General features: G+C 55.5%; 1 protein-coding gene across 2 annotated transcripts; it reads left to right on the top strand.

The window, feature by feature from the left end:
* The first annotated feature begins 7,322 nt into the window (after nt 1-7,322).
* Nucleotides 7,323-14,322, top strand: FUNDC2 (FUN14 domain containing 2). 2 transcript variants are annotated; one of them, XM_082062303.1, is made up of 5 exons: nt 7,323-7,411; nt 7,886-8,036; nt 9,395-9,470; nt 10,642-10,776; nt 11,402-14,322. In XM_082062303.1, exons 1-5 carry the CDS (start codon nt 7,393-7,395, stop codon nt 11,477-11,479), a joined length of 459 nt encoding a protein of 152 aa, XP_081918429.1. In that variant the 5' UTR covers nt 7,323-7,392; the 3' UTR covers nt 11,480-14,322. The 2 variants fall into 2 exon arrangements, with proteins under 2 accessions (XP_081918429.1, XP_081918428.1); XM_082062302.1 differs by lacking the exon at nt 11,402-14,322 and having other exon boundaries at nt 10,642-11,178.
* The last annotated feature ends 54 nt before the right edge of the window (nt 14,323-14,376 follow it).

Raw genomic sequence — 14,376 nt, forward strand, 5'->3', positions numbered from 1 at the left:
TGCATGTATATACGTGGGTGTCCCTGTCCCTCAGGTGCCTGCACCCCAAGCAGCGATGATTTAGCCACACAGCTTCACTTGGAGCCACATGGGAGGGACAGGGGTGGGGTGATCCCTGGGAGTCACCCTCCTGCCAGCTGCTCCTCATCCTCCTCCCCTCTCCCAGGGTCTTGCAGAACAGTTCAGAGAAGGTAAGCTGAAGTGTTTTTGCAAATTTATTCTGTTGTAAATTCACAAGTTTTAATATCTCTTTTTAAAAGCCCAGGAAATCCTTCTCCGCACCAAATGCACACACGTGCGCTCATGCACACACACCAGAATGGGGTTGTCCCTCGGCTCAAGAAGGCAGGAAGAGGAGGAGGAACACCCGGTATGGTCCCAGCGTCTGCTGGGTGAGCGAGGTGGGGAAATGTCACATAAATCACGCTGTAGGGCAGCAGAAGTGCAACAGGGGCAGTGACCTTTTGGTGCCAGTCCCAGTGTGTGCAGAAGCATCCATGTCCCAGGTCTTGCTGCATGGGCAACAGAGGGAGGCGGTGGGGATGGTTGAAGGATGGGTTATTTGGGATCCCAGGTGTGAATCCATAGCACGGGCAGGCGGGATGGGTAGGGGATAGGATGGGAGACAGGAGCTGAGCCCCCCGGGTAGGGGCAATCCCAGTGGATGCAGGAACGCATTTCCCGATGCCCCACTGCCCCAGGTAGTCCAGCATAGCCTGGGAATGACCTTGGGCATCCCAGCCCCACAGGCTCACAGTGCAGGAGCACTCCATGTCTGTGGAGGTGGTGACAGCTCTCTGTCACCCTCCCTCACACATGGGCCAGTTCTCACCACCTCACTGGGGACACCCCCACTCTCTCCACCTTGGTAGCCCCGGGTCTGAGGGGGAAAACCATTCTGGGCATCTGTGTCTGGCCGGGGTTCCCATGGCAGCTGCAAAGACCAGGGGGACACCCCCTTGGCCTGTGTAAAACCCCAACCCGCTGAGGGGCCCCCACTCCTTCCTGCACCGACTCAGACGATGGCTGATGCAGCAGGAGCTGGGGCAGAAAGTGCTCTCCAGTCCGTGCCCCCCCCATCCTGCTCCTGGAGAGGCAAAAAGCCAGCGAGAAACACATTTCCTCCAGCTCGTGCGCCGACAGCTGGCTTGGTGCCCAGCTCTTTTTCTTTGCAAGGAAGATGAGCAACAAGCTGCTCCATGTTTTCCAGCGAGTATTTAGGTGCAAAACAAGTGGTGTGTTCACACTTGGGGATGCCCTGGGTACTCTGCACCACCTGCCCGGGCACGTGAAGTAGAAGGATATTATTCAGTGCTGGAAGGGAAAGGGTTGGCCAGAGGGCTGGGAGAGATGTGGGAGATCTGGGCTGTGCTTCTGGCACCGGTGTCCCCCGCAGTATGGACGTGACTTTATTCCAGTCATCCCGTCTGGGAATCTTCCGCTGCTGTAAGACTGTGCTCACCCGGAAAGCCTGGAAAAGGTGTTTATTCCAGAAACAAGCACATAGGGAAAATGTCGCCAAGGAGACAACGTGACTGTGAAGAGGGCAGTTGGGGGGTGGCAGCGTGGGATGGACACGTAGGGAGAGTTGGGGCTGGCTGGAGGGGTGCTCCAGCTCTGCGTGCTGGAGATCTGCATGGGATGGGACAACATGGGGGCTTCTTGCCTCTAACCCTGGCAGGGATGCTCCAGGTGCTGTGGAATGATGACATCCATGGATCACGGAGGGGAGTCAGGCAAAGCTTCCCTTGGAGGCTGTAGTGGCAGGAGCCTGGATCAGAAATTAATGATTGTGACACTGGCAGGTCCTGAATTGCTGGATTTAACCATTTGCAGCCACCAGGAGGCAGCTCCATGTTCCCAGCCTAGAGACATAAGAGTAAATTGGAGAGATGGGATCTAACCTGAGGGAGCAGAAAGAAAATTATATTATAAAGATACTCAAGGCTGTGGGAAGGAGAATCCAGGTGTAAAACCGGAGGAAGGCCAGATCCTGCTGCTTGCTGCATGCAGTGAGTAGCTTTGTGCAGACACGTGAGAGTCGGAGCAGAGGAAACGTGCCAAGGACAGCTGGGCATCTGCGGGGAGTCCGTCTGTCCCCCTGGCACAGGCCGCTAAACCAGAGCCCACACGCCCCAGCAAGGGGGTTGGCATTAACAGCCCTGGCGCTTCCAAGGGCTTTGCAAACTCATGCGGGTGCCACTGCAAATCACCAGCATCGCCTGTGCCCAGCTGGGCAGGGCTGGGCCAGGCAGTAGCAGATGGCTGTGCCTTTGAGAGAGCTGTGGAGAGGCATCGGCATCCCCGTCCTGCCTGGAGCAAGGCACAGCATGAGCGCATCTGCCCATCCCCAAACCTCTCCGTGAGGCAGCACCAGGGCACTCTCCTCTCATGCAAACGTGATGTGGACACCAGGACAGGCTCCTGCCACCAAGAGTCCCAGAGAAACCTGCTTGGCCAGGGCCAAGGACCCACGTGCATGCAGAAAGCACTGGTTGTTTCCCCGAATTGTGCAGTTCTTGGCTCGATGCAGGGCTGGGGCAGATAAAAATGACTCAGAACAAAGTGAGCCATATCTAATCTCTCCTGGGACTTTTTTTGTGTGTATGTGAGAGAGCAAGTGACTCATGGCAGCTTCTCAGGAATGCAGAGCGTCTCAGAAGCAGCAGCCACCCACGGGGCACTCACCCTTCCCAGGGCTCACATGGGCAGAGGGCACCAAGACATGGCACTGGTGATGCAGAACAAGGACCAGCCCCTTGTACCAGCATTTTGGAGCTGGAGCATCTCCCACTGCTGCCTGTATCTCACCTGGCCCCTGCCTGCCCTAGGAGGGCTCAGTTTTGGTGTGCGGCTGCTCCAGAAAGAGGAACAGCAGCCTGAGGGTTGGCAGGACACGTCCCTGTTCTTCCACAGACATGCCATGGGCAAGTGCCGGCCACGTGGGTTTGCCACGCTTCCTGCCTGTGCTGCCGGGCACACGCTGCCAGCTGGCTCCTGCCCAGGCCACCTGGACGTGTGCCATGCCATGCTGACCCATTTCCCCAAATACTGTAGGAAATCCCTGTCACCTCCCTAGCGCCTCCCTGCACAGCTGGAGTGAAGGATGCCGCAGGGGTTTAGTCACAGGGGATATGTTTATCCCATGCAACCAGCCCCACTGTGCTCTGCAAGGGCAGAAGTGCTTTGGAAGAGCTGCTTTTCACAGAACCTACTGTCTCAGTTAGAAAGAAAAAAATATTAAAACAACTCACCAACCCACCTGTCAATAAAAGGCATCTCTCCTGGTGCTTTTGCCTCCATCCAGGCTGCTGCAAAACCAGCCTAGATGGAGAGACAAACCTTGGTCCTAGTGCAGATGAACCACAGAAGGAGCAAAGTCCATACTTGTCCTTGGGGGAAAAACTCCATTCTTTGGAACCAAAGCCCCGGGCTGGAGGAAAACCTGCAGGCAGACCTTGCTCGGCTGCTGCACCCCAGCAGTGACGGAGCAGAGGGGCTGCAGCCCCATGCAGCTCACAGACTGGGCAACCTGCAGGCAGCAGGACCCCGAGGGAGCAGCAGCACAGCGGGACCGATGGAACCAACACCCCTGAGTATCCAGCAAATCCAGCCCTGAGGTTCCCTAGCCCCGGAGCAGAAATGCCAATGTGGAGGAGGTTCCAAAAATAAGTCTGGTCTCCTCCCCTGGATTTCCCTGCAGTAAGTGCGTCAGCGGAGCATTTCTCCTTTCTCTGTCATTTCTCACGTCAGAGGTGTCTTTGAATGATTCAGGCAGCGGGAGCACAACAGCCACACTCCTGACAGAGGATGCCCGGGGGGCTGCGCCCGCAGGAACTGGGGAGGACAAACATTCAGGGGGTCTCACCATCCAGAGGATGATCCCCATGGCTGTTGGCTTTACACAGGTGTTGTTAAAGAGCAGCCCAGGGAAAACCAGAGAAGCCTCCAGCCATACACATCCTTCATAAGTCACCTAATTACCCTGGTTGATTAAATGAAGCTCAGAGCAATTGCTCTCCCCCAGGCTTGCTTTGAGGGTTGCTGCTGTTGGGTCAGCCTGGAGATGGGGTCACATTCCCAAGGGATGCCCAGTTTTTGGTGTCTGTTGTGCACCAGCTGCTGGCAGGAGGGAGCAGAAAGCCCCTTCCTTTGCAGTGTGAAAGTGGTGGAGGCTGGAGGAGAGCCCATTTGTTCTGAAAAGTCCCCCCAGCAGCTGGGGAGGAGGAAAGGAGAAAGGCTGTCACCCCCACCCATAGACACCAAGTAGCATGAATGGCTGGAGCACCAGTTTGTTTCATTTCCAGAAAATGAGAAAAGACAGAGCGACAGCGGTAGAGAGAGAAACCTTGCTGAAAATCCCCACACTCTTGCTTTGACGGGGCTGAGCTACAAATTTCCTTTCTGCAAGCTGCAGTGTGCCCCCAGCCAGCCACCGAGCCGGGGCTGTCCCCGCGCAGCTGTGTGACACGCACGCAGATGTCCCAGACCGGGGGAAGGGGAATTCAGACGTTGCTTCTCGCCATACTAAAAGCAGCGACACGGTGGTGGCCTCGGCAGAGCACTGTGCAGCCGGGACCATGAGGCTGGCAGCATCAGGGCCACATCACACTGAGCCACCGGAGCAGCAGCTTGGGAGCCCTGGGACACTGAGTCCCTCAGGTCCCCACACACTGGGGATACATTTCCTATCGACGAGGGACCCTGGCATCTGGTGGAGATAGCCAGGTATGGTGGCTTGCTGAGATGCCCAAAGGGGCATTGTGGGTTCATTTACAGAGCATTTTGGGGGGCTCTGCAAGGGGGGACTTGTTGGGGGGACTTAGTTTTGCTGACTGCATTATTGCCCAGTACCGCTTGCCCTGACTGTGCATGGCCACTGGAAGCCTGTGCGGGCTGGTGAGCTGCAGCTCAGCCTGGCTGGGAGGCTGTGGTGGTGCCAGGAGGGAGGGGAAGCCTTTGAGATGGGGAATGGCTTTTCGTGCCTGTGTCTCCTGAGCTGAACAGGGCTGCTTGCCCGGAAAGCGCCTTGCAGGGAGCCCCAGTGCCTGCGGGGTGCCAGGGTGCTAGTGCTGGGCTCTGCCCACCAGCTCCTGTGCCACCCTCCATACCGAACTGGGCCTGATCCCCACACATAGCAGACCCAGCCCTGCAGCCCCTCCAGCCCCCTGTCAGCCCAGCTCCTTCCCCACTGCGGGAGGAAGTTGAGCACCTGTCATGGGTGACGGTGCAGTGTGCCAGGAAAAATGGGGCCATGCTGCAGATGCCCAGGCCAGTGGGCGTCCCTGGGACCACGTGTGCAGGGAACCTCCCAGCTGTGCCCAAGAGGCACAAGAAGAACCCTGCCTGGTCCCAGGGCATGGGGGCTGCCTTTTGCCCAGAGCACGGAGACAAACCAGGGACGCGTGCTGCGTGGGGATGGGAGACTACCAGGTACCAGATATCCAGTGCCACGCAACATCGGTGTTCAGATGGGATTTCCAAGATGAAACATTGCTGCCAGGCACCCACTTGCCCCCAGCCACCCCTCCCCACCAGCCATCCCCTCCCAGCCACCACATTTTCTTTTCGCAGGGAAGCTGCTCTGCTCGCTGCTGGCTCTGCCCAGAGCCGAGGTGGAGACCCCATGGAGACAATGGTGCTCTTGGCTGCTCAGTAGTCGGTGTAGGATCTGTCTGACAGTCTCACTAACAGCTACATCTGATTACTGGGTCACCAAAGGGTGACCACGCTGCACCCACAGGAGCTGCCCTCTGATCTGCTGGGGACAGGATGACTGGGGCTCTCTGGGAGTGTGGTGGGAGCAGAGGAGACCCCTGATCCCGAGCAATGCCACGGAGCTTTGCCTGCCCAGGAGAGCAAATGCAGCAGTTTTCAAGTCACCAGAGTGTAAATAAACCTTTGTGAAGTGCAGTCTCCTTCTCCAGGTGGTTATGACAGCAAAATCCACTTGGAGCATCCTGTCTACAGGGTCCCTGGGGCTCAAGGACTGGGCACGGGGCTGGACATTCAGCTTTTCTCCTCCTGCACCCCCACAGTGCCCGTCCCTCCAGCTGTGCCTTGTCTGGTCCTTGCCACCTCAGATGGCTGAGTCCCAAGGCCCAAAGTTGCTGTGGGCTGCCAAGGCCCAGCAGCCACTGGCCCCCACAAGGTGACTCTGTGCAAGACATCACGCCTCGGTCCCCAGGGAAGCGCTGTCCCAGCACTTCAGTTTGGGCGCACAAACACTGCTCCAGACGGTTCCCCCTTATCAGGGCAGCGCAGGAAACAAGTGCGATGCTGCTGTGGCTCCCGACACGTCCCTGCCCGCCTGCGAGGAGGAAGGAGGTGCTGGGCTGTTTGTGAGCTGGATGTCCCATCCACCGTGACAGATTGCTGACATTGCTTCCCAGAACATTGTCTGTTCTCCCACCCAGCCCGCGCCGCCTGAGCTCCTGCTCCCACTCTGGTTTCTGTTAACCCCACAGACGGGTCAAGCCCGCTCCTCCTTCACTTACAATCTCCCTAGGAGGATCTCTCTTTTCTTTTTTTCTGTTGAGTCTCAGGCTTTCCAACTTTCCTACTCCCTGGGCAGCTGCATCCCCAGGTGGGAGGTAGATGGCTTTTGTTCTGCCGGAATTCAGGCAAGTAATCGCTCAGAAATTGGAAGGATGGTTGTTGCAGGGAGACAATAAAATTTGTTCCAGACAGGCAGCACGCCTGGGCTGCCCAAACCGGCTCAGGGGCACAAGGGCAGAGCCGGCTGCGCATGCTGGACACAGTGCCACACACACGGTGTTTCCAGCACGGCCCCGGCCCCGCCGCACGCCCTGACCCAGCACGGGAGGAGGTGGCCCGGCCCGTGTGCCAGCGCTGCCCGGGACCGCTGTGTTTGCTGCACACAAGCGGCAAGAGCCGCAGCTCCTGCGGGGTCAGCGCTCGCAGCCAAGCAAGCGCCTCCCGCAGGGAACGAGCTGCCACGGCCTCTAGGAGGCTTTTCAGACACCCGTGAAGCCCCCTTTGTCCCTCTCCTGGATGCCAGAGGCCTCCCCGCGCTGCGGGGACACTGTGCCTGAGCCGGTTCTCGTGGGTTCTCCACGGCAGAGCGACCCACGGCACCGGGACACCGAGGCTGAGGGGACCCGTGGAGGGGGAGACACGCGGGGGACAGACACCCGCGGAATACAGGGGCCGCGCTGCCGAGCTGAGCGCGCGCCCACCGCCGCGCGTGCCTAGCCCCACCATGCGCGTGCCCCCTCTCAGCGCTGCACCCACGCGCGTGCCTAAGGCCTCCACGGGCGTGCCCGCTCAATGACGCGCACGGGCGGGGCGGGGCGCGGTCACGTGGGGAGGTGGCCGCGCGCCTGCGCAGCGTGGTCAGGTGCTCGCGGCGGCCCGGCGGAGAGTTGAGCCATGGCGGGGTCGGGCGGAGGTGGGCCGGGCCGGGCCGGGATGGGGTGCGATGGGATGGGATGGGATGGGATGTGGGGGGCGCCGGCGGGGGCGGGGGGGTCCTCCTGCCCCTCTCCCCCGGCGCGGAGTCCCTGGTTCCCCCCGCTCCCCCACACCCTGGCGGAGAGCGGGGCCTGTGCCGTGCGCGGCGCCGTTTCCATGGGCACCGCCTGAGGGCCCGAACCGCCGCAGGACGCTTTGGGGACGGCCCCGGGACTGGGCTGCTCAGCCCGTTGCCTTTTCCTCGGGGCCGTGGCTTGCGGGAGCACCGGGGGCTTGGTTGGTCTGAGGCCCTCCTGGGAGGGCGCGGGGCCGGGGGGTTCCCAGGGGCCCGGGAGGAGTGGAAGCCCCGTGGGCTGTGTGGCTGGGCCGGGGTCCCATGTCCCCGGGGGCGCTCCGGGCAGGGGGCGGTGGGGTGGCAGTGCCAGCACTGAGCCTCTGCAGGTGCCTGCAGGTGCGAAGGAGGACACGTTCAATGTGCTGGACCTGGCAGAGTACACCAAGAACCGGCCCTGGTGGCGCAAGATCTTCGCTCCCAACTCGGGGTCGAGCGCTGAGAAATACAACGTGGCCACGCAGCTGGTGATCGGAGGGGTCACGGGATGGTAAGATGTGCCGGGGTTGCCGTTGCTGCTGCCTGTGGGCACTAGCTGGGCTTTGGGGAGCGTGGTGACAGGTGCAGAGTGGTCAGCTGGCAGTCTTTCGGAGAAGGCAGGTGTCCAGCTTGCTCAGCCCACTGTGCTCTGGCTCGCTCCGCTGAACTGTGGGAGGTCTTAAAAGCTGTTTGTAATGTGGAGCTGAAGAACTGAGACTAACTCCTAGAGAAGAAAATGGCATCAGGCTTTAATTTTTGAGTTGAGATAATTCTCTTCAACTTCTGGCATAAGGTGGTGGTGTTGAATTTAGAACAGGCGGATATGAGTCTCTTGGAACAAGGATTCAATGGAGCTGGATGCGCTTCAAGCGTCTGCAAAAAAACGCCTTGTAGAGGTGGTGTGCTGTGCCTGTGGGCATGGTTCCTGGGGCTTCGTGTCACTTGTCGTATGGGGCTCGTGACTCTGTTTGCAACTTCATTCCTACAGCAGCATTGTTCGAGTTGAAAACTTGGTCTAATCACACTGCTTTGCTGCTTTCTGTGCCTGTTGTCTTCATCTGGCACAGGGTTACCCATTTGAAAGTATATGGGAGATCTTCACTTTCTGATAAAAATACGAGCTGGCCACCTCTCTTTTGTACCTTCACTAAGTGTATATATTCAGAAGTGGGTAAGAACAAGTCACCATGTTGTTTTGCAATGTTGAGAAGGAAACTGTAGCCAAAGTCAAGTCTGGTTTGGGTGATACAATACACGTGCCCTTTGCTGCATGACTGAGTGGTGCGGTGGCACTTGATGGAGTTCTAGTGACTGCAGTGATGTTTTTCATGTTGAGAGTGTGTAACCCAGTTTGGAGACCAGTATAGCTTTAGACCACTGCTGTCAGCTTGTTTCAGCATTTTTCTCCTGAGAAATGAAAAGGAAAAGTAAGCAGTTTTTTGGGCATGAAAGAAGCTTGCCTTGTGATCTGCTCCCCATGCTCTGTCATGGAGCAGCAGCAGATGTGCTACCTAATTTCCCTTTAGAGATTATACCTGTTAAAAACCAAAAACCCCCAAAAAAACTAAAATCACGTGTTGATTTTGGTGAAACGACGTGTTTCCGATTACTCTTGTGGAAGAAGGTTGACACTGAACAGATAAGAATCAAAAGGCTGAAATGCAGTAGTGAGAATTAAAAAGCTATAAAGCTTCACTTTTGGCTGGGCGCAAATCCTTTCTCTCTGGTTGCATGTGGGTTTCTTCTGCCATTCATCAGGCTGTCTCCGAGTCTTGGGTAATTCCTGCCGCAGCCTTGCCTGCGGGAAGCATGCTGAGGAGCGTGTGTTCGGTATCTCATTCTCCTGACTGGATCCTGGTTGATTTGTAGGTGTACTGGATTCATTTTCCAGAAAGTTGGAAAGCTGGCAGCAACAGCGGTGGGAGGTGGCTTTTTCCTGCTTCAGGTGTGTATGAACAGCGGACCGGGCTTTCCAAGAACTGTGCTGGTGGGGACAAAGGGCTGTCTAGCGATAGGTACCTGTAGGGGTGTGTGGGGACAGATCCCCGCTCTGCTGGGAGCTCTCTGTGGCCGTGGATGTCACAGATGTGTGTTCCCCAGGGTACGTAGATGCAGCAGCAAAGCGGGATCGGCGTGCGTAAACTTAAGGATTGCCGCAAGGCACCGTCTGCTTGGGGTCTGCAACAAGGGCCAGGCCCAAGGCACGTGGGGCTGTTTCTGAGTGAAGCGGCCGTTGGCTGCAGCAAACCGCTGCTGCTGCAGGACTGTCTGATCAGAACTGCCTGCTGTACTTAGTCCGGTGCCTGCGGAGACGTGTTCCCGGAGGAACGGCCCTGAATGCCAGGAGGGGTTTGACCATGTCTGTGGTATGTTTCATGTCAGCCTGGCCACCTGAGGAGTCAGGCCAGCACAGATGGGGCTCTCTGTAAAGTGTCAGGGATGAGGAGAGAAACAGAGATCTCTCTCTGTCTGCAACCATTTCTCCTGGTTTCCAAGAACTCTGGTGCTGAGGGGAGCTGCTCGGATTTGGGCAGCTAGTTCATACATCCTGCAGGAGACAGAACAGCTCTCGGGCCTCGCTCAGCAGCCTTACATGTTTTCTTCTCAGGCGCTGTCTCATGTGTGACTCGTTCTCCCCGCTTTTCTGGCTCTGCTTGTTCTGCTGAAAGCCAAAGCCTGATCTGAGCAGGGCGAGTTTCACAGCTGAATCATCTTGACCAGATAAAATATTTAGAGAGGAACAGGCTATTAATAGCTGCGTCCACCCACGGCAGCGGGAGAGCTGCAGAGAGTCCCAACAGTATACATGGCAGTTGTGATGGGGGAGGTGATGCCAGCTTTACATTAGAGAATAGAGGCTGAAACGAGCTAAGCTGCAATGTGTGCCCTGCTCTTAGGGGATTACTGTGGGAGGCAGATGTTGCAGGGCAGTTAATACATACAGGGGTGGTCCTTTGTCCAGTTTTTAATCTAGTGTGCTCATCCTCTCAGCCACTGGACCAGTATGTGTGAGGTGGCTGTGGTCAGGGAAGGTGGGTGGGCAAGACGGGTCTCTTTACCCCTGGTCATGCAGGACTTCATTCCAGGAACTTTCTTTCCATGCCTCAAAACTCCAGATTGCAAACCACACAGGATACATCAAAGTGGACTGGAAGCTAGTAGAACGGGACGTGAACAAAGCCAAGCAGCAGCTGAAATTTCACAGCAGTGGTAACAAAGTGTCTCCAGAAGTGAAAAGCAAAGTGGATGAGGTGAGACAACTCTCTCAGGGCACGTGCAGGTGCTTGGATGGAGAGACAGCAGAAAATGGGATTGACTTTTGGGCTCTTATGGATCTTACATTGTGCCAATACAAGCAGGGAATGCTTGCATGATGGCACAACTGGAGAGATGGCAAAGCTACCTGTGTGTATTTGAGACAACTACGGTGGCTTCTAGACATGACACCATCTCACTGTGTGTTGCTGCAAATTCCTTGGGGTTGGGCTAAAACCTGCTGGGCTTGTGGGGAGAAGTCTCTTCAGTCAGACCAAGTCAGCCAAGCAGATCTGGCAGCAGAGTCCCTAATTAACCTGGGCTCTGCTGGACCCTGGTCTGGCACACACAGCAGACTGACTGTGCAGGGTTTAGAGAGCCCTGGAGCACATCAGCTCAGGCTGCAGCTCTTGGAGGATCCAAACTGCTGTGGGACTGGGGCAGTTTAGGAGATTAGGGAAGGGGGAGGGCATTAGGTAGGATACTTCCCATGCCCGAGCGGTGGCCTCTCTCTGAGCATCACTCACCTTGGAGAACAGCATGGTGATGTCTTCTTATGGGGAAGGTGGGCGGGTGACCTGGTGTTCTTGAACACTGTTGGCTCTTCTCTGCCCTGCTTAGGTGATCATATTTATGAAGAAGAATGTTATCCTGACTGGAGGGTTTGCTGGAGGATTCCTGCTCGGAATGGCGTCCTAGAAACTGCGCTCAACTCTTCCTTCATGCCCAGCCTGCCCTGCCGCCTTCTACTGCTGTTCTCTCTCACTTAGAAGTCAAAGGATGTTGCTGGCAGGCTCAGTCCCTTCTGCTCACAGGTTCCAGCCCTTATTTTTTACAGCACTGCTTATCATTTCCAACCTTTCCTGCTCTCTGGACTGTTAGGGTGCTGGGATCAGTCTTTATGTATCCTTGTGATTCCTTTCCCCACTAAATATGCCCAGTCCCAAATTTTCTGACGAGTTACAGCCTCATAAACATGTAGTGGCAGAGAAATATCTTAAATGCGCTTCTTCTCAGGTGCATACGGCTGTTACACGTACCTGTCTGCCAGTATATGTATACAACAGCTGTCAGCTGTTCACTGCTGTTTAGCTTGCACTTTTTCTACCCTGGTACCTGGAAAGCTCTGTGATGGTGTGTGCAATCCAAAATGTGCTTGGCTGTCCTTGGGTGGCTGCAGAAGTGTCCGAGAACAGTCTGGGCTGTGTCCAGGGCAGGTGGATAAGGAACGAGTTCATGTTATGTGTGATGCTGGGGGTTCTGCTCTCCCCCTGCCATTGCACTGTGCACAGATGGCTGTTTAGCTTCTCCTTTGCTGTTATTTATACCCCTCAGTGGAACTGCAGCACTGGCACCACTGATGGAAACTGAGTGCTGTGGGTGACTCTCCAGGCCCTTTCCTTATCATGTGTTCTGAAATTCACCGAGCTTCCTGCACTGTTGAGCTCTTTTCTGGCTTGCTAGCTGACTGCTCAGCCTTTGAAATGTGCTGAGGTGCTCTCTTGTGGTGGGCAGCCTTCCAGCTGTCTGTGTCAGGCAGCGTGCATTTCAGCTGCGCCGCTTACTGTAAATCACCTCGGGCCTCAGACTGGTGTTTCAAGGTCTGCCATGACCTTCTCTGGCCACCTTGGTGTTGTGATGCTTTTAGAGCTGTAACCATGCGGCATGGGATCGCGGACGGGAAACGCACCCCTGTTTAGGGTACATTGCCCTGCTCCAGGGTCCCTGTTGCCAGCTCAACCGGAGGGGTGGGAGAGGGTGTGAAATCTGGAGTGCAGTCCTTTGCCTGCCTCTGCAGAGCGTGAACTCTGTCCCCTCGGTCTCTGCAAGCAACTGAAATGACAAAACTGTTGGGAAAGCCGGGTTGTGCTCTTGTGTGAGTGGCTCATTTCCATACTTTCTGTCTTGGTTATGTTCCTTCCTTCTTTGCATTTACCATTTCCACAAAAAAAAAAAGCTGCTTGCTTAATTCCGTCAGCCGCAGCCCTTCTCTTGCAGGTGGGGAGGCAACCTAGATGCAGAGCTCAGCTGGTTTTGGACAGTCTGTCCCAGTGCAGCTGTGTGCAGAGCAGAGCTCAAACCTACAAGAGAAAATTAAAAAAAAAGCCCAACCCAAAGCCTTCAAGGTGTTCTGAGGTGTTCTGCACTGGGTGTGCTGGGCTGGCATTGCCACTTCCCAGAGTGCGCAGACTTCTGTGGTGGTGGCGAGGTGTCTTCCAGCAGGTACAGGTAGGAGTTCTTGCCAATAATGTTTTTCTTATGTGAAAATCACCTCATCCTTCAGTAGGAAACATGCCAGGGAGGCATGATGGACATGGTGATGGGGATGCAGCACCTGGCTCAATGGCTGCACCCTGTCGCCAGTGCTGCGTGTTGCCTTTCTGATCATCGCTGCCGCTCGCACTGTGGCTATAAATGGGGATCTTCCCCGAGAGCTGCTGGAACGGTGGATTCGTCCACCAGAGGTTTTGGGATGAGCGCTTGTGGTTGTTAATTTTGTCTCGGCTCTGTAGATTGAAGTGCCAGTGTAGCAACACATTGATTTAGCTGAGGTTTTCTCCCCTTCAGGATCTGAAAAGGGGCTGCAGGTAATCAGGAAACAGAATTTGGTTTCTTTGCTCCTGCTCTGCCATACATGGCCAAGGGGAATGAAGGAGCAGCTTGGCTCATGTCCTTTTAATTATGGTCTTCCTAAAAGCTGTCCAGGAGTGATATGATGCAGCACATAGGTCTTCAGTAAATTGGTGTTTGGGAGTTGAGTGACAGGTGGTGGTGGGGTTTTTTGGTGTTTTTTGTTGGGGTTTTTTCGGTTGGTTGTTTTGTGTTGTAGGAACCCTGCAGGGCTGAACGTTCATGAATTAATACATTTGTATTGCAGAGCATCTCTTGTTCCTGTAGGAAAACAGCATTGCTGCCACTCTGCCTGGTGTGCTGCATAAAACAACTTCTTCTGAGATGCACTTATGTCCACAAAGCTTTCTCCAACGATAAAACTCAAAGTAAATCATTAATAGACCTTAGGGATGTTTTTCAGGCTCAAATAAGTCCCTGTTTCTCCCCAGGGAAGGGGGCACTGGGTTCTGCTCCACAGGGTCCCGACTTGCTGCTATGGAGAGAAATGGCCCAGAGAGGGAGCTAAAACGCCTCAATTGCTGCCGGAAAGGGAAAACAAGCGACAAAATCATGTTGAGTTTGATGTGAATGCAGGTTGGGAACAGACAGGGACATCAGGATCTGGCGAATCTTTCTGCTGTGCCAGCGTTGGGCTGGTGGCAGGTACCGTCTGGTGCTGTGGGCCCACACTGGGAGCTTTGACGCTGCATCAGCCTCTGCGGGGATGCGTTTTCATTGTTGCAGGTGCCAAGATGAGGTGTTCCATCCCCCCCGCCCCCACCCCTGCTCCTTTGGTCTTGTTTCAACAACTTCTGGCATTTGTTCCAGTATAATAAGGTTTAAAACACACTAGGCTTTTAAAGTGTTTTTATATATTGTATGTAAATGCTTGTTGAAGTGATATTTTATTAAAAAGTTTTGCTCTAATAGCTTCTATGTGTGAGGTCTGTTGACTTCTTGGGAATCAGCCTGGTTTTGTGTCG

This window comes from Streptopelia decaocto (genome assembly GCF_964273445.1).
Source record: "Streptopelia decaocto genome assembly, chromosome: 10".
NCBI classification, from domain to species: domain Eukaryota; kingdom Metazoa; phylum Chordata; class Aves; order Columbiformes; family Columbidae; genus Streptopelia; species Streptopelia decaocto.

What these genes read in the sequence shown, in the direction of transcription:
- FUNDC2 (XM_082062302.1), top strand. An exon ending in ATCGGAGGGGTCACGGGATG is followed by an intron (nt 8,037 to 9,394) that starts GTAAGATGTGCC and finishes GTTGATTTGTAG; the next exon opens with GTGTACTGGATTCATTTTCC. An exon ending in GTGGCTTTTTCCTGCTTCAG is followed by an intron (nt 9,471 to 10,641) that starts GTGTGTATGAAC and finishes TCAAAACTCCAG; the next exon opens with ATTGCAAACCACACAGGATA.